The following is a 24,477-nucleotide window of genomic DNA, read 5'->3' on the forward strand; positions in this document are numbered from 1 at the left end:
GGATATCTATTATCAGAGCAGTATAAAGTGGAAAGAGAATCTAGTTCTGCCCCTAGATATGTGACCTTAAACAAGTTACATGATGAGTCTAGGCATAAGTTCCCTCATTTGCTAAATAAAAACCCTAACTCAGATGAACTTTTAAGGCCCCTTCCAGTAATTAGCACAATTTGATAAATTATTTAATTAAATGAATTTTTTTTCCTGTGCAGGTCTTCTTCTGATTTAGATACAAAGACTTGTGCTGGCAATTTACTTACTAGTTTTATCCAAAAGAAGATGGATAAATTTCCAGAAGCATCCAAAGTTTCTATAAAGCAAGCCTATTCCCATGAAAGCTCACCATTCCAGCTTCTGCTTTCAGTGATTTGATTATTCAAACTCTTTCCTAGAGAGAATGGAAGAAATTCTTAAATTCCTAGACCATTAGGTATGTTATTATTTTTTATTTTCTTACTATCTTTAAAGAAATTAGAATCAGAATTTTAGAGTTGGAAGGGACCTCAATGACCATTAGGAATGGCCAAACTATACCCCCCAAAAAAGTATCTCCACTATAAAAGAACTACTCAGTCCTCATCCAATGTCTGCCTGAAGACTTCTGAGAAAGAACCCATTACCCAGCAAGGCAGCCCATTCCACTATTAGATGGCTCTAATTGTGAAGGAGTATTTTTGACATCAATCATAAAATTCACACTTGGCAACTTCTACCCATTACTTCTTGTTCTTTCCTATGGGTCTAAACAATACAAATCTAATCCCTTTTCCATTCGACAGCCTTCAGAATACTGAAAGTCAGCTATTATACTCCCTCCAGGGACTTTTCTTCAGGCTAAACATTCTATTTCTTTAACCAATCCTCATGATAATGTAACCAAGGTTTTTTATTGTCCTGGTTACCTTCCTTGTCACTCTATATATAACACTTTACATTCCCTTCCTACAGAACTGAACATAATACTCCAGGTCTGAAATGACCAAGACAGTACAGTAGTACTATCAATTTCTTATATATCCAGAAGTTAAGCCTCTCTTTTTGCAAAGCAAGCTTGCATTAGTTTTTATTTGTTTCTTTGTGAGGTGAGGGTGGGAGGGAGGGGTGTCATATGACACTGATGACTTTTGCCGCATTACAATCCATTAAAAGCTCAAAAATCTTTTTCAGAAAACTGCTATTTTCCTACCATCTGAAACATATTAGGCTGATTTCTTTTAACTCAAGGGTTAAGACTATATTTCTATTACATTTATTACTTTTATTAGATTTACCTTAATCCTCCAGCCTGTTAAAATGTTTTTGGAGCCAGACACTTATTTATGAACTCAAAACCTCAAAATTAAGCAATTTCTTACTTATTCCTGTTATTGTTTAACATATGTAAATGTAGATATACTGAGATAATGCATATTCCAGTTCTTTGCAAACCTTAAACTGCAATATAAATGAGATATTATTGTTCGGCTATTAAGTAATTCTCCATTTACAAATACAATTCAAAGTTTCATGGTACAATGAAAATTTTATACAGTTTATAGAACTCATTTGTATGTATAATTTCATGAATTTATTCAGCTGACAGAGGAAACAGAATTGGATGATCTTTTTATTTGCATAACATCATTCCTAATTTGGAAAGTCTATAGTTTACCTTCAAACTGGACTTGCAAGGGTGTTTCCAAACAGTATGGCATTTATACAGCTCCACAGGAATGTTTCGAAAGCTTCTGTCCTTGAAATGCTCTCTATTCAGTCTAGTGGCTTTATTTATTATCTTTCACTTTCACAGACACTGATTTTGTACTTTTTGAAAAAGCAAACCAAGAATTGTTTTGAGTCATCTATGTATAAGAATTCTAACTTGAAAATCACAGAAGTAAATTCTGGAGGATTTGCATATTATCATTGGCATATTTTATTAGCATTTTACATTATTAGCATATTTTAAAACACATCTTATTGATGCCTTTTGTCATTTGTATTTTAAATTTTGTGGAGCTTAGTAAAAATAAAATACAGAAGGACAGGGTATGTGCTTCCTTCCTTACATTAATGGAGGCTTTCTTTTGGATCTTTTATTACAAAGAACTTTGAAACACCTAGCATTACTATTCATGCCATAAAACTACAGGAGATAGAAAGCTCTCACTCATATCAACCTTCATCTTAAACAAACACCAGGGACACAGATTGTGGAATCACCACATCTGATTAAAGGCAGCACCAAAGCCTCTCAGTTTACTAAACTATGATGGTCCCTCACTGTAAGGATGAGATTAATTTAAGAGTTTTGTTGGGGAATTTGAGTGGTAGGATACCCCTCTCTACCAAGCCTAATCCCAAACTCGTTAAACCCTCCTGTCCACTTCTTCCACTCCTCCTCCTTTGTTGACCAGCACTGCTTTCTCCATTACAAAGTCAGGTTAGCTTCCTTCAGACGGATCCTCAAGCTGCTCAGCAGTCCTCCTTCTGAGTGTTGGTGCATGCCCTATCATATTACCCACAAGGGCTATTCCAAACCATTTCTATACTCCTCAGTGTTAGTCCTAAAATGTGGCTGCTGAAACAATACAATACTCCAGAGGTATTCTCCTCAGGCAGAGTATAGTGGAACTATATGAGATAATATAGTCCCTCATACTGGGAGTGAATTGTTAATACCTTTGTTAATGTAGCCTAAGATTGTATTCGTTTTTCTGTTATGTTGCAGTTACATTGATCCAACTGAAAAATCCCAGAACTTTTCCACATTTGCTGTTATCTAGCCATATCTCACACATTCTGTATTTTTTAACTGATTTTAATTCCAAATTAAGACCTTACATTTAGGGGCAGCTAGGGCAGTGAGTAAAGCAACAGCCCTGGAGTCAGGAGGACCTGAGTTCAGTTCCAGCCTCAGACACTTGATACCCACACAAAATAACCTTGGGCAAGTTACTTAACCCCAAATGACCTCCAAAAAAAGGCAAAAAAAAAAAAAGCAAAAAAAAGTCTTTACATTTATTCCTATCAAATTTTATCTTAACAGATTCAGACTATCATTTTTGCCTGACAGATTTTTGTATTGTTACTGTTATCTAGTGTTATAACTTTCCATTTTTCATCTACAAATTCAACAAACATGTTTTTCACGTCTTCATCCAAGTCATAAAAATGTTAAGTAGCACAAGACACTTCACTAGAAACTTCACCCCAAGCTTATATTGATTTGTTAATCACTCTTCTTTGGGCTATTCAACCAATTCCAAATCCATCTGATGGTGTTATTATCTAGCCTATATCTCCCCACCTGGTCCACGAGAAGATCATGAGAGACTTTGTCAATGCTCAAGGGCATTCCCTTAATCTACTGACTACTAATACAGTCAAAAAGAAATGAAATTAGTCTGGCATGACCTGGTCTCCACAAAGTTATATGACTCAGTGTTCGCTACATCCTATCTATAATATAAAATCCAAACGTTCGTTAGGAATTTTGAAAGTCAATCATCAGACTACTAAATATCCCACTCTTTTCACTTTTTAAAAATTAGTACAGGTGGCGCAGTGAATAGAGCACTGGCCCTGGTGTAAGGAGGACCTGAGTTCAAATTTGACCTCAGACACTTAACACTCACTAGCCATGTGATCTTGGGCAAGTCACTTAACCCCAATTGCCCTTCCAAAAAAAGCAAAAAAAAAATATAGAACATTTTCTTGTCCCTTCTCCTTAGATACCTCTCCTCCATATTTTTTCAAATATCGAGGCTGTTTCCTCTAACCCACAGGGAATCCAAAACTACATGTACCTGAGGACTTAGGATGGTATTCTGGACAATAATAACAACATAATAGCATTTACACAGTGCTTTTAAGACACATGTGAGGGGGGGCAGTGATCCCTTACTATTTTTATAACCAGAAAATACTATTTCCCTGGAAACTTTTGCAACCTCTCAACACTCTTCACAACTTTTCCGATGGGATTTCACCAGTAGAAGGGGCCAGAGAAAACAATGAATTGGCCTTAATACAAAGTGTATATATCCAAAATGAGCAAGTAAAGTCCTTGGGAATAGAAGTTCTGGGGGAACTGAGTTTGCAGTAAGAGGAATCAACGAATATTAACATACTTATGTTATAAGACAGCTTCTTATTCTGTGAGATGGATACACCAATAAGTCTAACGGTATTTAGGAGATCAAGGAGATGATCAGTATCATTTAATTCTATCAATGAGCCATTTTCAAAAGCCAGGCTCTTAACAGTAGAAAATGGTATAAAACTCTCCACTTCAAACTGCTTGAACCAGATTGAAATATAATTGGGAAATGTTTATCAAAATAAATAAAAATAAAATACAGCATAGATAATGTTCATTTGAAGATTTCTAAGTCAATATGTTTCCCACAGGGTTCCATTTCTATTTGGATTTGACACCATGGGTGTAAAACCAGTATTTAAGCATGTCATGGATATTGAAGAAATAATTGTTCACATAATGGCAATAACACTAAACTGAATAGGTTCATGGGAAAGAGGGATTATAATTATTCTGTCCAGGCGCAGGAACTCAGACCAATGAGTGGAAGTCACAGTGACAGAGTGTTTCCACTTAAGCAAAACTGTAACTTTTAAAGCTTCCTGAAAACTAAATGGGAGATATTAGAAAGAGAAATTTACCATCACTAGAGGCCTTCAAGGGGAAGCTATATCTCCAAATGGATAGAACGCTGGGCTTGGAAACAAGAAGATTCATCTTCCTGAGTTCAAATCTGACCTCAGACTCCTACTGGCTGTGTGACCCTGGGCAAGTCAGCTAACTCCTTTTATCTTTGTTTCCTCATCTGTAAAATGAGCTGGAAAAGGAAATGGCAAACCGCTCCAGTATCTTTGCCAACAAAAAGTTGGACACAACTGAATGATAACAAAGAGGTCTTCAGCAGAGGCTGGATGATCAACCTTGTGTTGGCTACGTTGTAGCCAGGATTCCTGCGTGGGAAATCGGTTGGAACAGAAGTCACAATGACGATTGTAACTACTCTGCTTAGGTTGCTGGATTATCGGCTCTCTGCCAAGTCTGAGGCTATGATTCTATGAGGTACTTAACACATAACCTTTCAGGATCTACTGCAGAATCAACACCTACATGCAACATTTAACAAGCAAATAAGATACGTAATATAATCCTCGGGTAACTCAAGAGATTCTATGGTTTTAAAGCAAGGAGGCTACAAACAAGAGAAATGCTCTATTGAGAGAGACATAATAAGCAAGAGAATGCCTCACCAGCAGCAGCAGCTGCAAGGTCATGGTGAGCAGGTTATCCTCTCTCATAAATTAAAGGACAATAAATCTAAAGCCTTGAAAATGGATCTCAGAGACAGCTCATCCAGTCCTACCCCCTCATTTTCCAATTGAGGAAACTGAGGCCTAGTGATTTAACCATGGTCACAGAAATAGTCGGTGGGACAGTCAGGATTTAAACCCTGATTCTCTGACTCTAAATTAACCTTTCTTTCCATTATGCTTTCATCAAAGTAGTCTAGCTTAAGGTTTTGTGAAAAGCAATAACAGTAAAAAAAAAAAAAAAGCAACAAGTTTTTACTTTCTTCAGCCACAGAATGAATGGCTATTTTACTGAAATATAAAAAAGCTAAAACCCAAACTGTATTAATTCCAACTATGTTAGAAGATTTTATTAAATTGTCCACAAGATGACACCAATCAAGAAAATCACTGGCCCTCCAAATGTTTACCTAATACTGCTCTAAACTCTATCTTTCACAAATTGACACCAATGAGAATCAAGTATACATTAACTGATATCTGGATGTTAGCCAGTAACACAAACATACATGTATGTCGAAGCTAACATTCTTCAAAGGTCTTTAAGCTTCACAAACTGCTTATTTCACAATATCCTTGTGAAATAGGTTAATACATTATTATCCCCATTTTATGGATAAAGAAACTGAGTGTCAGAGGAATTAAATGACTTGCCCAAAGTTATAAAGTTGTTAATTGTCAAAAGTTACAAATCTAAATCTCTTGATGCCAAGTCCATTGTTCTTTCCACCATACCAGAATTTAGCTCAGCTGGTCAGAAAATTGTGACAAGGAGGTCAAGGCAACAAATTTAATCTCCATATCATGAAGGAAAGATTCATAGTCTGCTACTAGACTATACCTTTAACTAACCTATGATGATGATGGCTACCATTTATTTAGAAATTTAAGGTTATAAACCACTTTTTACATGTAAGTTACCTTTTGAGTCTCACAACAGCCCTGTCCCTGTGAGAAGGGTGCTATTATTTTATAAATAAGGAAATGAAGGCTAAATGACTAAAATGAGGTTAAGTATTACAGAGATATTTCAGCATCTGAGGCAAAATTTAAACTTGGGTCTCCCGATTCCAAAAATCTATCCAATGCATCAAGACATTCGACTACAAAATAGGTATCCTTGATGATGAGGCAAACTGATGAAGAAATGTGATTGGATCAATGCAAAACAGATCTTTAACCTACTAGCACCATAGTCTAATAAACAAATAAATTCCCCACTACTTCCCTCCCCCCCAAAAAAATTGCACTAAAGGAAGTAGTTCCCAGCTTTAGGTCCAGGATATAAACACATATGACAGGGTTGATCTACTATCACTTTTTCCAGTAATATCTCTGGACCTAAAGCTGGGAACTACTTCCCTCCCCCCCAAAAAAATCGCACTAAAGGAAGTAGTTCCCAGCTTTAGGTCCAGAGATATTACTGGAAAAAGTGATAGTAGATCAACCCTGTCATATGTGTTTATATCCTGGACCTTCTTCCATTGACTAGTTATCTAATTTGTGCAAATGACTTAACCTCTCAAAACCTGTTGCCCTATCTGTAAAAATGGAACTAGTAATATATGGACTAACTGAGCTAACAGTTGTAAAGTGTGCTATAAAAATAAACTATTATTTATACATTGTCTTAGTAAGCAATACTTAGTTTTCACTTCTTTTTTAGCAACTGGGTCCTTCAATGCTGCCCTAAAACAAAAGCCTATACCTCACTTTCCTCCTTGACCCATTCATTTGAGGAATTCTACTGGTGTCTCAACAAAAGAAATAAATCATCTATTAAGGATTTCCACTATAGTGCTTTACAAAGCAATCTCCAGAAATGTTCAAAGCAGGAACTATCCTGCATAGCCCCATACCAATGAAATTAGTCAGCCTTTGTTCTTGTTTCTGCCATGTAAATGTACAATCCTTATTGTATTGATCCTGTTTCCCTTACTGGATTATAATCTCCTTGAGCATTGGGTCTTTAGTCTAATGGGAGTTTTATATTTGTGTTTTAATATCTCTCTTTCACTTTTTACCTGCCAGATGTTGCTACTTCCCCCAACCTAGGCTTTTTTCAGCTTAGACAGGCACTCCCAATTACTTGTCCCCATACTGAGGAGCTGGGCTGAAACTACTTCTTGCCTGGTTTTGAGTCATGTAAAAGCTGTGGGTCCAAAGCAGCATTCGGCTTCAGTTATCAGGGGTCCTCTTGCTGCGGCTGGTTTGAATTTGGTTTCCTACTTGCCCTGCTCTGACCTTTCAGCTCCTACAAACCCTTTGCTTCTTACACCTTGGGATTTTCCATATGGCTTCGACCTTTAATGTTCATGTCTGTCTTGGCCTTTTATGATACCCTTTCTGAGTTGCACACCTTTATTTTTCCTTCTATGTCCTCTTAATCTGTCTAGTTTCGAAATCTATTCCCAGCTGTTTATGGACATCCTGACTTTAATTTGTTACCTAGCTCTGACCCGTAGTCTTCCTCTGCTATTGTTTCCTGAATCTGTCCCTATTCTATACTACTTCCTTGACCACCTGCTCTAGGTCTACTTCCTTGACCACCTGCTCTAGGTCTACTTCCTTGACCACCTGCTCTAGGTCTAGCCTGTACCCACCATTAAACCAACTCTTCCAATCTGTTAGATCTCTGACACTTAACAGCTGTATGATCCAAACAAACCACATAAAACTCTGGCCTTCAGTTTTCTCACCAATAAAAGTAGGGTATCTGGACTAGATGGATTCAAAATGTCTCTTCTAGATCAAAATCTAGGGTCCTATATATAATCCAATAAATCTGGACTCACTCCCTAATTTGCTGCTGATTTTATTGAACTATGCCACAGTTAAGGACAGACCAACCTGGCATCTGATGATGGGGTGGTTCATTCTGAGCACTGGCCAAGAAAACAGCTCTTTGTATGTTGACTCAAGACCTGACAGTCTCTTATGACAACCACCAAATTACAACAGGTGGCTCCAGCCCAAACATCCCCTGGATCTAAACTCTGTATTGAATTTACCTTTTCATCCTGTCAACACTAGGACTTCAGGTAGCAATTGGTTGAAGATTCAGGGCAAAGAGCCAGGGTAAGGACAGGGGTACAGGAAGCAGAGATGACCTAGAGAATGCCCACGAACCAGTGGTCAAACCAGAAATAGGCATTTAGAATCAGTTTAGGAGGATGTGTCAGCATCAAAGGGCAGAGGCAGGAAGTAGACCAATCAATCAATCAATCCATAAACATTTATTAAGCACCAATATGTGCCAGGCATTATGCTAAACTCTGGGAGTACAAAAACTGGCAAAAGACAGTCCCTGCCCTCAAGGAATTTACAATCTAATGGAGGAACTAAAATGCAACCAAATTTATACAGAAAACAAGATAAATAGTAAGTAGTAATTAGCCTAGAAAAGGCACTAGAATTGAGAGGGGTTTGGGAAGTCTTCCAGTAAAAGAAGGGCTTTTAGTTTGGACTTAAAGCTAAGGAGGTCAGTAGGTAGAGTGGAGGAGAATATTCAGAAAGGCTTAAAAGACCTCACATGATGTATCTTGTCCCTCTTTAAGGTGCTTATCAGGTATTACTGTTATCAATGTTTGTCTTACCCCACTGCTACATTTTTAAGTTTTCTCATGGCTGGAACTACAATTTATCTAAACTTTTATATGTCCCCAGGTATCCAGCACATCACACTACAAGACAGTAATTGCTTAACAATTCTTAATTTTAATTTGGCAGGTTATGAGAGGCCAGAAGAGGCAACGGGTCTGGAAACCAGGAAGAGAATCTAGCCTAAGATCCCAGGAAAGGAAACTAGACAACCAGGGCTTAGAAGACTTGGAGTGAGAAGGAACATGAATAACAGAAGTGGGAACCCAGTCTAGGAACTTAGGCAATAAGCACCAGCTGTTTTCTCTTATACTGGGGTAGATTCCTGCTTTGATCCTATGTGTATCAGGGACCAACTTTAGATCCTTTGGCAGGGAATAGTTCATATGAAAAACTCAGCATGCGTGTTGGAAGAAGCAGCAGATTGTGGTATACGTGAGACAGTTTCACAGCCATGCAATTTTTCCAAAAATGACTTGATCAGCAGTCCCCAATGGTATTGCCCAATATGAAAGAATAATCCAGTAAAATAAGATTTACCAAATCCTGTGGGATTTTCGTCTAAGTGCTTTATCACTCTATGAGGTCACACTATTTCCTGCTGCCAACTGACAGGAGAACATGCTGGAATTAGAAAGTCTGAAAGACTCAGGTTCAAATTCCATCTCAGTTACTAGCTGTGTAGTTTTGAGCAAACCACTTAATCTTTCTAGGCCTCAGTTCCCTCATCTGTAAAATAAGGTTAGACTCAATGGTCTCTAAAGTCCCTTATAGTATTAAATCTATGAACCTATATTAACTCTCTGGACAAGGTTCTCTGATCAGAACTAGTTCCTTATGCCCAAGTCTCTGGTCTCACAGGACAGATCTTCATTGGAATAGAGGAATTTAGTATAATCTCTTTTAGAGAGTCATCTAAACCCCCAATCTATTCTTATTCACTGGTTGCTGTTTATCTTCCTCTACCTTCTGTAAGAGAAGAAAAAGGAGGAGGAGGAGGAAGAAGAGGAAGAGAAGCCTTCCTTCTCCCACCCCATCAAGAAGATAGAAAAGGAGAGGAATAAATTCTGTGTGGAATCTTAATACCAATGAGCCCTGCTTTGGGAAGAAAAATCATCTGTGGTAATTCCCTGATACTCTGAGTCAATATTTTGTGTAAAACTGGAAAAAAGTCTTGGCAATTATATAGAAAACAATCTCCTATCCTCCAATCTTTTACCAACCCTCTCCCCAAACCAGTAAGAATTGCAACATCCGGGGCGGCTAGGTGGCACAGTGAATAGAGCACTGGCCCTGGAGTCAGAAGGACCTGAGTTCAAATTTGACCTCAAGACACTTAACACAAAAACTAGCCATGTGACCATGGTCAAGTCACTTAACCCCAATTGCCCTCCAAAAAGCAAAAAAAAAAAAAAAAAGAATTGTAACATCCAAAGCATGAAGAGAAGAAAACTAGAAATGTGTTTATTTGCACACAGCCCCCCCCCACCCCTTTTATTCAAGACCCATGATTTTACCAGTATAGGGTGCTCCAGTGAGGAAACTTCCTCTACCAAGGCAGTTCAGCAATTATTTGCAACTTAATAGCCTTTGAGAATTCCCTAAATACTCTCCTAATTGAACAGCCAATGTATGTGACTGGTGAAACCTGAACCCAGGTCTTCCTGATTCCAAGGTAGGCTTTCTATTCACACACTCCCTCTTACTGGCTTATATCTAGAAATTTAGTATTTCTGGTAGATTGGTTGAGGCAAAGAAACTCTTCTTTAATGCCTTAAGTCAATACAAATTATACCAAGGGATGATCAGCCAGACAATATGAATGACCAGCAAGTTTAAATTTTTCTTGAATCCGAGTTCAAGTGACTGAATAGAACCTTAGCTCTCTGACTGAAACGTAAGGCCAAAAAAGAAACAAATATACCCCTTCTGATTCCAAGTTTCACCCACTCTGGGGCAGACACAGAGTCACTGTAACTAAAGCCCTCCAAAGATAAAACACCTGGTATTTACTTAAGACTTACCAGACTCACTATGAGTTTAGACCTACATCTCTCTCCCCTGCTCCCCCCCCCAAAAAAAAAAACCCTTGAAAACAGGGAAGGGAAGGTAGAACGCTCCAAAATCTAAGAAAAGCAGGAAAAAGCAATTCTACTCCCAAACTTTAGAGCAGTGAGTGATTACCATCTTTCACGGACTACAGCAAATGAGGATTTATTTAATACCTCTTGTTTATGAAGTGACATACAAATTTCGGCACTTTCAAAAGTACAAAGGAAGTGGAAGGATTTATATATCAAATCCTGGCTGTTCTGAGGAAAAGGTTAATAATAAACTAGTCAATTGAAAGGCAAACTTAAAAGAGATGAAGACTGAATCCCTTTCTCAATGTCCCAACTATTCACATATAACTATAGCAACAGAGGTAGCTAATTCTTAAAACTAGACACAACCACACATTTCCTTCTTGCTTAGTACGTAAAATCTTTAAACTTGCTGAACAGCAGAGAGGATGTGTGGATGTGTAAAACACAGGATGTTTTATTTTGATTTTTCAGTTATCCTAATGCTCAGTTCATTAAGGGTTATCAGAGTGAACAAGAGTATAAGGAATATGGGTTTTAATTCTATTACAATGAAATCAATGACTAGAGGGAGGCTTCAAATGAACACACATAAAAATGTGTCCTATAAAGACTTCTAGAATATAGATTTTTGTTCATACTCTTACATTGCCTTAGTGCTACATAGGAACTTGGATAAGTCAGCCTTTTGCGGCATTTGTCACTAGACCAATAGGCTTGTCTTCCTTGAAAAGACAGCAGGAATCACTAGAACATGGTATATAAATATCGTTTTTCATGGAGAATATATGATGCTCTACCTAATAACCTTTGCTACAATCTTTATCAAGGCTTGATTCTGAGAAATACTATTAAAATTTTTGTACTCTCGATCAAATAAACCCCTCAGGATGCCTGGAATATTTGGTACTAAAAAAATTACTGACAGTTTTACTTGACTACAAAACTATATGTCTTACTAGATGAAACAGATTTCATGTCTGTCATGGTCACTTTAGGCATCTACATTGTTAATGTATAGCAAGATTTATAAATCTTCGGGGCGGCTAGGTGGCGCAGTGAGTAAAGCGCAGGCCCTGGAGTCGGGAGGAGCCGAGTTCCTTTCTGGCCCCAGACACTTAACACCCACACAAAAATACTAGCCGTGTAACCTTGGGCAAGTTACTTAACCCCAACTGCCTTCCAAAAAGGCAAAAAAAAAAAAGATTTATAAATCTTCAAGTGCTATGTAGAGGGTTAGAGACATATCGGGTATTATGACCATTATTATTAATGTTAATAACTTTTTTTTCTGTTTGGTTGCTGTTGCAAGCTGCTAGCTACAGTGTCCAAGCCAGGCCTAACAACAATTTACTGTTTCTACTTCTCTCTATTCCTCTCTCTCTCTGTCTCTCGGTGTCATGAGAAAATCTGGTCAGACTTGGCTTCTTCCCCCAGAGGAAGGGTGGGGTAGACATTGGTAGACAGAAAGACAGCATGACTGACTAATCCATAGGTGTAACCACTAAGCACCAAAGAAATTGTAGCAAAATCTGTGGACATCTTTTTCCTACTTAATTCTGTCTGCTACAATCAAAGGTTCTTGGGGTGCCTACATTGGTGTTTTTGTGAAATGCTCCAGCTCCCTTCGTTTACTTCTGAGGGTAAGTGCCAATATTTGGGGGCTACTTCATAGCCATCCTGGGTGGAACACAGGTAAGGTATGACATCCTTGAATTATAACACAGGTATGTCACAGGTCAGCATTTTGAGATCAATAAATTATACCTAGGTCAAATTGTCTTGTGCATTGACATGCGTGAGGTGTGTCTTCTATAAATCCAGAATCCAACTGGTATGTATATAAGCCTAGAACCTGAGACTAGCTCTTAGTTGAACCTATTATTATTTAATATTTTAATGAACCTTAAGATAGCTGTAAAAATTAAACTTCTGGAAATATATCTGTAAAGAATACAATACTTGAGTACTTTGACTTTTCTTGTTTCCAGTTTTCTCTAATTTAGATTAGTTTTGGGTTATGAAGCACGTCATCCCATTAGACAATTCTCTATTATCACTTCATCTCATATTTTGATATCCATTCAGAAAACTTCTATTATGCAATATGACTTCAGAAGTCTAAAATGCAATTCATAAGCTTAGTGTTTTTCAGGTGATAAGGGTGGCTATTTCCTTTATCACTTAGAGCTGTTATTTCTTAATTCACGAGAAACATGATTATCTAAAATATTAACACAAAGAAGAAAATTCATTAAGGGAATTATACTTAAGGGGAGTAGAAAATAGTAACCCAGAATTATTTTAAATACCCTGTGTTCCTTTTATTGGCCACTTTTGGACATTCTACATCTGGGCAACCTAGCCATCAAACTCAGGATTACTACATGGAGTTCTATCAAATAACAGTCCAAGAAAGGTTATTTGAAACCAACTAATGGCATCCTATACCCCAGGGCAAAGCTCAAAGAAGAATTTGAAGGAAACTGAAAAAAAATGCAGACTAAAATATTTTAACATATACAACTCAAATAACCTAGCAATTAGGGAAAAAATAATCTGTGAAATGTCGATGATCCTCTCTTCCCTCCTCTAGTATCCTTTTGAAAAGAAATCCCCCAAAAAGTAGAATGGGGGAAAAAATCTGAAGAAAAGAGAAAAAAGCCCACCTTTGGGCACTTCATTAATGTTTTTAAAAATGCCATTATTTTAACATATGTGGAAAAAAAACAATTCTCAAAATAGAAGATAAAATGAAGTTTGGGTTTAAGACTCTAGTTATATGTTCTTTCCAGTTTACCTTCTGTAGTCAAACTAACACATTCTTTCTCCAAACTAGATTGTAATTCATGCTCAGAAATACTTCAATACAGCTGCAGGCAATCCCAATGAGCCTTCTATTTGAGTAGGGTAGGGCCTGCCTGCCTGCCTGCCTGCCTGCGCAACCAGCTACCATCAAAGCAAGGGCCCTGAAATGTCTATGTCAACATTTTGCCCCTTTCCCAAGATTCAACATGCTAATACATAATCAACTGATTTGTATTCACATTTCCAACTTCAGCTACCTCTCAAATAGGACCTGAAACTTGCTAAATTCTTGTGCTTCTGTCTAAATTCAAATACTGGAGACAAACCTCAATGCAAGATGAGCTCATGATAAATGATGCAGAGAACCAGCCCTCCAACGTTCAACAGCGTTTTCAGCTGGAAATACTGGCCTACATACAAAAACCAAATGCTATTTTCCAGAAGATTTATGCTAAAGCTAAAACCACCAACAGGGCTTCAAACCAAAATGCTATTTAAGCATATTCTATTCGTGCAATTCCCAAAAGGCATTTTTAACATCTTAGCAAAAAAAAAAAAAAAACCTGCCACTAGTCAGAGGTTTGTCTTTCAAATGTAAATCAAAAAGAAACATTGATTTTAAGGGAATGATTTCAGTGACCACAATTTTAAATCAGCTTATTGTTCTAAAATTAAGAATGATTATGTTTAGTCATATGAATTTTGGTTGGCAGGATAGAAAACGCAACAAATATGAAACGTGGATTTGAGTCTGCTTTGCAAGCATAATTCTATAGTGAAATAAAGAACCTCTGGCATAAAAAAATGATATTGAATTTGAAAAACAATTTTAGCAACATTTTAAAAGGAATCTTGCTCCATTATTCTTCTAGTTTAACAAATCTGAAAAGAATATCCATACAAAACACTGTACAAAGTATTTTTTTTTACTACAATGCAATCTTCTCTTCCTTTTGTTATATTTCATCCAAGTATCTTAGGGTCTGAAGTAACACTAAAATTTCAGATAAATAACCATACCCTTCCATACCTGTCACCCTTTAAGCCAGCTATCCTGCTCACAACTACCACTATTTAACTTAATTTTAAAATTCTCCATGTTTCTGAGGTTGTCTGCTCTTCTGAACAGGGAGAAGAGCAAAATGATCACCTCACCCTAGTCACAAAAATTCCTTTTCAGTCGTTCCCTCCACGCTCACCCAATGATTACAGCTTTACTAAGCTCCAACAGGCAGGACTGGTTATATCTGTTAACATCATTTTGGATAAGATTCTGGAGTGGCTGATTTCCTGTTTTTGGAAGTTACAGTCCTTTCGCAAGGATCCCCAAGGCAAAATTGTTCAGTGTTCCTGGGTAAGCTTTAACAGCCTTTGTTCTTCACTTTGCTACATTCATCACTGCTCTCTTCTCTTCCTCCAAAGCCTTAACTTTTCCATGATAAATTTAAATGCCAACTCAAATCTAAGAATATGCTTTTAAGACGTTAGAGACTTTTCCATTATCCATGATTGTGACGTTATAGGTTGGAAATCAGCATCCTTTGGCAGAGGATGCCAGCCCATCCAGTGTTCTTTTGGCATTTCATTATCATTCCATATTAAAATGTATCCCACAAATAATCCACTACGAGAGCATTCAATCTAATCCATCCCCTCCCCCCCCCAACACACCCATCACCACTACTACTAGCACCACCACCAAAATCACTAAAACATTCCTCTACTTGGTTCCAAATGAATCCCTTTCAGGAAGAGACAATGCTGCAAAGTAAAATAAAGCTGGTCAGTTGAATGAAGAAAATGTATGCCTAAATCCAACGTCTCTAAATTCTAAAATGAGAACCAGGTGGCCTCCATTTGATGAGGCAGTTACCTTTTATGTAACCATACAGAAAATACTACATGTGTAAATGCTACATGGGTAGGACTGTGGTTCAATGCAAAACAATGAATTTCCCCTCACAAGGCCCATGGTTTCTTACCAGCATTTGCACTTGGCACTTATCAAGGCCTATTTCTTGAAACCGAGTAGCCAGCAAGATGCCTATGCACATGCTATTGTAAAATGAAGCCATCCTAAATTAGCTCTGATAACAATGTCATCCTAAAGTCATGCTAATCCCATTAAACTTGGATAAGATAGGAGTATTTCTTGTAGAGTCAAACCACAATTTCTTCACCAGTGAACCAATCCGTTGTCAGAGTAAATCTGTGTATGCATGTATCTTCAAATTATCACATTCATGCTCAAAATATATCTCACCTTGTGAACCTTGACCTTTTGGAAAGACTGATCAATGCTCAGTTACTGTCACACAGATGCATTACCTCTGCAAATATGAAAGGGTTAAAAGCAGCCCCAGTCAATAGGCCTACAAGAAAAAAAAGACAGTAGGTATGCCTTACAGCATCACTGACATGCATTTATGCTCATTCCTAGAACAATATTGTTACCTTGTGGCCTTCGCAACAGTCAGATGTAACCCACACACAACACACCCTTTAATAGCATCTAAGGTGAAAAGCACAAGACAGCACATATCCTGCAAAAGAAAACAGCATGCAAAGCAGCATTCTCCGAGTCACAAATAAAGCTACAATCACAAAGCCATCAGTTCATTTTGGTTTGGTTTTGTTCAAAGAGAGAGAGAGAGAGCCTGCAAAACCCAAGTGTCCCCACCCTGGCAAAGCCCTTTTTTTCCTCTTTAATAAGGGTCATAAATCTCAGCTCCTTGTCCATCCCTTAAGCAAAAGAAGCAGGCAGGAAGATCCTGCAAACCTGCCCGGTCTGTTCTCCTCTTCCCTACACAGAGCCTTTCAGGACTACATCAGACACATACCAGTGCTGTGTGGTGTCTAGAGTGTGCATTCACATAGTGTGTTGGGATGGTACCTTCCTGCAAGCTCCTCTGCTTTTGGCTGCCATGAAGGGAGGAAGCTGCTATCCCACTGTAGCAGCTCAGTGACTGCATTGTGTTCAGGAGCTGATCTGCCTCAAACCAGTTTCAGCCGGTTCTGGTCACCCTACATAAAAAAGCTATGGCAACCCTCGCTGAGTTGCCAACAAGTCCCTGAAAATCAACAGCGCAGGGGGGACCTCGCTAGGGGCTGCTTTCTCCTTTCTGGTCCTGGTGAGGAGGGGGCAGTCATCGTGTGTCCCCCCCCCCCAAAAAACACATGCACAGACCCTGGAAATACTCACCTCTGCAGCGCCCCTAAAGCCTCTCAGGGCCCCATTGCCCCCTCCCTTCTACCCAAGCTCCCAGCACATCCATTTCCCCCTCCTTCCCTTCCCTACTTACCTCCCACAACCTGGCTCAGATCTGTGTGTGTGTGTGTGTGTTTCTGTGTGTGTATGTGTGTAGTTAGGAGCTAACAAAGAGCCCCCCAATCAAGAAAAATCTAGAGCTCTGTCCTCACTCAGGGTCCCTTTGCTGCACACGACGGCCTTCAACCCCACAGCAGAGAGCTGCGGGCTGGTTGACTAGGTCCTTCTCTGCCTGACACCCCGATTCTACTCCACCCCACCTCCCTGCCTGCCCTCCCCTCTCTGCCAATACTGTCCCCACCACCACATGCCCCACATCCCCCGCCCAGCCAGCCAGCCTCCACCCCCTCCTCTTCCTCCAACCTTCTCCTCTGCTTTCAAGTACCTGGGGAGAAAAACAGTCCAAATCCCTTCACCCCAGGGAAGGGAGCTGGGGATGTCCATGGGGAGAAGGGAGGATGAAGGGGAAGGAGGCGAGGAGTGGGGGGGCCAGAGGCCCCTTTCAAACAGACAGTGGAGAGACAGCGCTGGGGGAGGGGGAGAGGAGAAGGAGTGCCCCACTGCTCACGTGGCCCCCTCTCACAAGCCGTGGGGCCTAGCTCCAGTGGCGCCCTTCTCCAGCCCCCCAGCAAAGTGGCAGCAGAAAGAAGAGCAGCTCTCCCCAGAGAAGAGGTTAGGGAGGCCACTGGTGTCGGGCCAAGGGGGCTGAGAGTCGCCCATTGCCACCCCGGCCCTGCCGTGGTGGCAGCAGCTGGGGGCAGATGCAAACGCGACCCACCCACCGCCCCCCCTCCTCCATTCCAGTCTTCCACCCAGAGCCCCCCTGTCCTGGTCCCCTGCTGCCCTCCGACCCTCGCCTTTGCAGCCACCCACACCCACACCCACGCACGCACACCCACCCCCTTCCCGGTGTTGGCCTTTGCCGCGGTCAAGCCCGGGTGTCTGGGCCGCAGCTCGGATGACCTTTGTTTAGCCGGGCGCCGCCGGCTGCTGCTGTAGCTGTCGTGGCGGCGGCTGCGGCGGCTGCTGCTGCTGCTGCTTCCATATTACGGGCGTGTCATCTGCATTCCCGCTGCCTGGGTCTGTGTGTGTGTGTGTTGGGGCGGCCTCGCCGCCGCCGCCGCTGCTGCTGCTGCCGCCGCTGCCGCCGCCGCCGCTGCTGCTGCTGCTGCTGCTACCACTGGCTGCGCCGCAGCTTCAGCTCCCCGGGCAGCTGCAACGGGGGCCACCGCAGCAGCGGCGGCGCCGGGGCCTGGCCCATCTGAGGCCCCGGGCCAGGCGGGCAGGCGGGCGCCGGCACTCGGGGCCCCGCCGCGCGCGGCCCTGTGCCTCTCTCCCGGGGAGCCGCGCGCGACGACCCAGGGCGGCTTGGCAGAGTAGGCCGCGCGCGGCGCCGCGAGCCCGGGGCTGGGCAGGAGCTGCGGCCTAGGGAGGGAGGGGAGGGTGCCGCCGTGGCCCCAGCGCGCCCAGGCACGGCTGGAGAGCCGAGCGAACAAAAGAGAGGAAAGGGAGAGGGGGGGGGGGGGGGGGGCGAGCAGGGGGGAAGGGGAGATTGGGGAGGGGGTGCTGGTTAGAGAGAGAGGCATGCGATATGCTACCGTCCGTATCACTAGCTTAGATTATTAGGAATTGGAAAATAAGTCTGACAGACCTGCCAAGTCTCACCCATGTGGGGCTGCTGGGCTTTAACTCTCGCCCCGGTGATGGTGGTGGTGGTGAGGACGGAGAGGAATTTTTTGTCCAGTGTGTATTTCAATCAGACATGTTAGGATCTGACTCAGCCCTTTAAACGGCCGCGGAGAGCAAGGCCTTGCTAAAGATGGCTGGAAAATATCGAGAGGCAGAGGGTGGAAGGGGGGGAGATCCCAAGGAAAAGGAGGAGTGGTGCTTCTGCTAGCTTTATGATGGTGGCAAATAAAAAAGGGGGAGGGGGCATCTTAGGAGAAATTAATTTCCAGCTTCTCCCTTGAGCATAAAGAAGGGGCCTTTTATTTCTAGGTTCAGCTTGAAGCCCTTTTCTCCTTAAACCGTGCCACAGAAAGAGGGAAGACACCCCAGTGGGGAGAAGGAGTTAAAAAGCCACGCATTTTGCTCTCCGAGAATAAAAAGGAGTTGGAACTTGAGTCAACTATGCCATTTTTCGTTTCTGCCGGAGTTTTTTTTAAAGTGAAGAAAATAGTATAAAAAAAACAGGGAAGGGAAAAAACAAGATGCAAAAAGCCCAAGGTTTTAAATTCTAGAAGCAAGGGGTTTTTTCGTAAATATAATATATGGTATTTTTTTTTAAAGAAAGAGTATACAATAGTCAAACACTTATAATACTGAACCTTCTCTATCTTTTCATGTCTTAAAGGTGAGATTACATGGCTTTCTATTGCAGATTGAGCCTCTTGTTTTATCCATTTGTATGTCATGGTTTTTGAAATGTCCACAATCTGGATTTTTTAGGAAACATACAAAACTGAAAACCAATTTAAAACACACAATGCCAATTGAGCAACCACTGGGAATAGAACAAAATGGGGAAATCTGTACAAAAAGAAAAAAATGTCTTTCTCTCCAAGTCTGCTAAGACTTCACTTGGCTCTACCCCTACAAATACTGCATCAAACTAGGCTACACCTTTTTTTTTTTTTTAAAACCTGCTATACCATTTGATTAAACTCCAATGGCAACGAATATTTCTAGCCGACTCTTTACTGCATGAAATATTTCTGGGTGTTTTCTTTTGTTGGTTTTAAATTAGATTAATTAGTTAATGTCTACAGAGCATTTAGAAGATGAAAAGCATTTGAAAGATGTATACCTTACATTAACTCCTATTATGTTATAGAATTAGAATCAAACGTAAGTTTTTGCTATTAAAAAAAAACTTCATATGAATGAACTGAAATATAATCTCAGAGATGTCATTACTTCTTTAGTCTAAAATAACAAACTGCCTGTAGTTGCATATAAATTTGATTATATTTACAATTTTAGAAAGGTTTATGTAAATGACAAAATTTTCCCCAGTATACCTCACATTTGCCAGTACCATATGATAAAATGGAAGATCATCAAGGGCCTGAAAATAATCGCTTCCAATCCTATAATCCTATATGAATTGTATTTTCAATTTTACTTGAGCTTTGATTATTTTTCTTCTCCACTTCATGAATGAGCCCATATATATAGCCTGCAACAGACTATGTACTTATGGTATTGTTATATATTCTATGAAAGTATATGACAAGCAGGCCATGATATTTAATAAATGCTACAGCATTTAATAGATTTGGGCTCTGTGGTCAGTTTGATAGCATTTCCTCATCCCTTTTCAATTGTCATTCATGTTACAGAGCAGCCAAACGGATTTGAAGGGTTCCAAGATTGTAAGTAGATGGAATGTTTTCCATATAGTGTCTTCATCTTCCGAATTTACTGATGGTGTCAAAATGGCAAAGATTATTTTTGAACAGGTCACTTTGCAAAAACATTTCAAATCAAAACTTTCCCATAATAGCAAGTCATAGAGAAAAATTGGTTTGCAAATATGTCTGGATTCACAGATAATAGATCCATTATGATACTCTTCAAAACATACAAATATATCAAACTGGTAATAGAAGATTCAGTTTTCCTACAAATCATCAAAACCTTTTCTTTCTAGAGGAATTTGGATGAACCATTTTGCTAACTGTTACTTACAAGAAAAATAGACAGCTAAAAGCATAAGCTCCAAAATACTGCATTTCACAGAATTATAAAATTCCAATGTTGGAAGGAATTTTTTTGGTCAAAGTATAAAATAAAAAATCCTTTATGTCCCCTCCCCCCGCAAAAAATACAAAAACTCTTTGAGAGGATACACTGTATCCTACTGTTTTATACAACTATAAAGGCAGAGGCAGATATACCTGACTATGCAACACTGAAACAAATTGTTGTTTCTGAGTGTCATGCATAAAGGTCAACACAAAGAAATCATGTAACATTAATGCTAAGTATAAACTATAGGAATTGCAGCTCCTTGGGGATTTTGTTTTTTGGGGATTTCGTGCGTGTGTATTTTTGTTTTGTTTTTGCTGTGTTTATCAAAAAGGATCTGATTTTTCAACAGACACCCATCAGTGGACCTCAAAATGCCGGGTTCAGTTTTTTAAGATGGTTTTTCTCTTTTGTAGACTTCATTTGTAAGGCATAGAGAAGATAGCCATCCACATATCTTTCTGTCTTTTATATTCCTCAGTGGAAATAGGTAAACATACTATAGACAGAGTACATAAGAGGAGACAAATACACTTTCCTAGGTGTATTTACAGTATGCAACTCCTCAAACTGAAAGGCCTATGACCTCTAAAATATATAGGCTAAATTTATTTTTGATAAAAAAAAAAAAAAGTATCGCTTGTTTTGGCCTTTAGTCATGCAGTTTTAGATTTTGTATCCCAGTGCTCATCAAAAAGACCTACCAGATTTTATTTTGGTTTTGGTGATGATAAAAAGATTGCTATGATTATCCGGCTTGGCTAACATGTAAAATTAAAGGGACTTATAACTAAATAAATATGATAAGTCCACTAGAAAGATAGAGTATAGATATAATGGTGTAGATTTCAATTCTGGTGATCCTAAATCAGCTAACAAAGAAAATCCCTTTGCCTTTCTTTAACTATATAAACTACATCATAACACAGATCTCCTATAGCAAGAAGATTCATGTAACATAGATACTGCTTGGGCAGTTTGACATTCAAGTTAAAGCATTAGAAAAATGAATCTCTGGGCTTTTATGAGATAATTTCCTTAGCATGTTAGAATGCAGTCCCAAGGAGGCCAAATTCATGAGTCTAGTCCATTACAGATCAATAAACCTAACAGGAAAACTTCAGTCAGGCTGCATCCATGAACTCCAAAAACCATCCTCAAATCCATGGTACTGAGCTTGGGGGTGGAGGGGTGGGAATGGAAACCAGGTGATATATCAAAGTATAAACCCATTCCCACTCCTGGAAAGACAGAAAGCAATTTGGAGCTATGCTCCAAAGGCTATGAAATTGCATATATTTTAACCCAGTGATAAAACTACTAGATCTATATCACAAAGAGATCAAAAAGAGGAAGGAAAATGTGCAAAATTATAGCACCTCTTTTTTCAGTGACAAGGAATAAATGAATGTAATGGAATACTATTGGGCTATAAGAAATGAAGGGGACAGTTTCAGAGAAACCACAGGAAAACTACTATGAACTGATGCAGAGTGAAGTGAGCAGAACCAGTAGAAAAAAATCATAAAATAACAATATTGTAACAACTTTGAAAGACTTGGAAACACTGATCAATATAATGACCAACCACAATTTCAGAGGACTAGTGCTGAAATGATGCTGCCCGCCTCTTGATAAAGAGGTAATGGATTCAGGAAGCACACCAAGAAATATTTTTTGACATGGTCATTGCAAAATTTGTTTTGTATGACTGTACATTTGTAACTCTGTGTGTGTATGTGTGTGTTTTCTTCTCCATGGAGGAGCATGGTAGGAGGGAGAGAAGGTAAATTTTTATTTGAAAATAAAATAGTCAATTCTGCTATAGCTCTTTATTTTGAAAACTGGAGTTTGTTCCAACAGGATTGATATATTAGGGAACATTTTGAGCATAACATGAATTTTTACTTTGCTGATGCTTAATTTCTTCCATGAGCAAAAAGGCAGAAAACTACACCCTTCACAATAGCTCACAAGCTGCACCCCTCTTAATGCCACCCATTTCCACAAGCAAACTTCAGGTCTTTGTCAAGAAAAAAAGTGCCACATTTATTGTATATCTTCTGATGCAGGAGAAGCTGGGGAGTAAGAGCCTTCCCTTCCCCAATGGGAATTTTCCAGCCCCAGGAGAAGGCCAAGCAGCAGCCACTAGCATTGTAGTATTTATGTACTTCCTAGCCATTTAACATGTATGAAACTGTGGTACCACTTTTGGCAGGTACCTATCTTTTAAAAAAAATATATCACCGATAAAGTTCCTGAGTATAGGGCCCCTAACTCCATTGTCCCAATAAGCAGGGTGGCTTTTGTTGTGAGAAAAGATGCTTTTTGGGAACACACATTTTGATTTAGAGCATAACAAACTGCAATTATTTCAGAAAAAATAATCTACAGCACACATCCACTGAGATTCTAGGTCAGGACACCATCTGGTCAGACTAAGCTAACACCAAACTAAAAGGAGAAAATTGCAACTTGATGGGTTTGGGCAACAAATGATTTTTGTCAATGACTTGAGTGAAGATATAGATGGCATTTTTAGCAAAGGTGCAGATAACACAAAGTTAGGAGGAACAGATTAGACAACATATCCAGGATTCAAAAAGTTTGTCTAGAATGGTTGACTAGATCTAATAAAATAAAGCCCAACCGGAATAACTATAAAGACACATTTGATTCTTTTTTTTTTCAAATCAACTATTCAGGTAGAGAATGGAGAAAGCATGGCCAGACAGCAGTTTGTGTATGAAAAAAAAAAAATCTGGGCAACAACTCAATATGAGTCAGTGTGCCATGACAGGCAAAAAAAAAAAAAAGAAAAAAGAAAGGAAAAAAAAAAAGCTAACAAAATCTTTGTCTATATCAATGGAGGCAAAATGTTCAGAACAAGGGAGAGGATAGTCCTGTTGTACCAGGCCCTTATCAGACCACATCTGGAGTACTGTGTTCAGTTCTTGGCACCATAATCTAGGAAAGCATTAAAAAACTGAGGGACTTACTACAAGCATGACCAACATAATGAGAGGTCTGGAGAATCAACGATTGGTTAAAGAAATTGATGATGTTTACCTCAGAGAAGAAGAGACTAGTAGCCAGGAACGTAACTCTCTTCAATTATTTAAAAGGATATCATATGGAAGAGGGATTGTTCTTGTTTTTCTGGGCCCCAGAGGGTAGAGCTAGTGGCAATAATTGAAAGTTGGAGGCAGAATTTTGCCTCAATGCAAGGAAAAAACTTTACTAAAATTTTAGCTGTCCAAAAATAGAATGGACCAACTTAATAGATTGTAGGGCACCCCGTAAGTAGAAGCTATAAGACTTGTTGAGGACATTGTGGTATGGAGGCTCCTATTCAGGTATAGGTGGAACTATGTGGTCTCTGAGATCCCTTTTCACTCTGTTTAATTCTGCGGTTCTACAAAATATGTTAACTCCTGTCATCCAACAGATAGTTCTATGTTATTTTGAAATTTTCCTTTATATTGTGAACTTAACATTCATCAATAAACACAAACATTTAAATATACACAAAATTTAAAAGAGGATCGTAATAGACCCCAGGAGCTTCTATTGCAGAGTGCTAGATTTTTCTCTTAATGTATATGGAATTTAACAAGATAAATAGATTAATTATTCATT

At 39.5% G+C, this 24,477-nt stretch overlaps 1 protein-coding gene and 1 long non-coding RNA gene across 26 annotated transcripts in view; one reads left to right on the forward strand and one right to left on the reverse strand.

The window, feature by feature from the left end:
• Positions 1 to 18,946, reverse strand: part of LOC138171653 (zinc finger protein 532) — a 116,467-nt gene extending 97,521 nt beyond the window's left edge. For 2 of the 25 annotated variants that reach the window (XR_011170970.1, XM_069101397.1), the window contains exon 1: positions 18,052 to 18,237. Coding sequence is in view for 12 of the 25 variants with exons in the window: in XM_069101397.1 (XP_068957498.1) it covers positions 18,052 to 18,133 (82 nt within the window). In the remaining 13 variants the exon portion in view is untranslated. Of the gene's footprint in view, positions 1 to 260; positions 389 to 16,083; positions 16,193 to 16,274; positions 16,364 to 16,660; positions 16,873 to 17,122; positions 17,367 to 17,473; positions 17,606 to 17,987; positions 18,241 to 18,739 lie in introns of those variants that run through there. The other 23 variants (XM_069101283.1, XM_069101273.1, XM_069101287.1 and 20 more) reach the window with 23 other exon arrangements.
• Positions 17,624 to 19,226, forward strand: LOC138171795 (uncharacterized). Its single transcript, XR_011170971.1, has 2 exons — positions 17,624 to 17,760; positions 19,087 to 19,226. It is a non-coding gene; the product is annotated as an uncharacterized lncRNA (long non-coding RNA).
• The last annotated feature ends 5,251 nt before the right edge of the window (positions 19,227 to 24,477 follow it).

Source organism: Petaurus breviceps, unplaced genomic scaffold (assembly GCF_028583685.1).
Source record: "Petaurus breviceps papuanus isolate PSGF00001 unplaced genomic scaffold, PetGlider_PUasm1.0 128, whole genome shotgun sequence".
In the NCBI taxonomy this organism is placed as follows: Eukaryota; Metazoa; Chordata; class Mammalia; order Diprotodontia; family Petauridae; genus Petaurus; species Petaurus breviceps.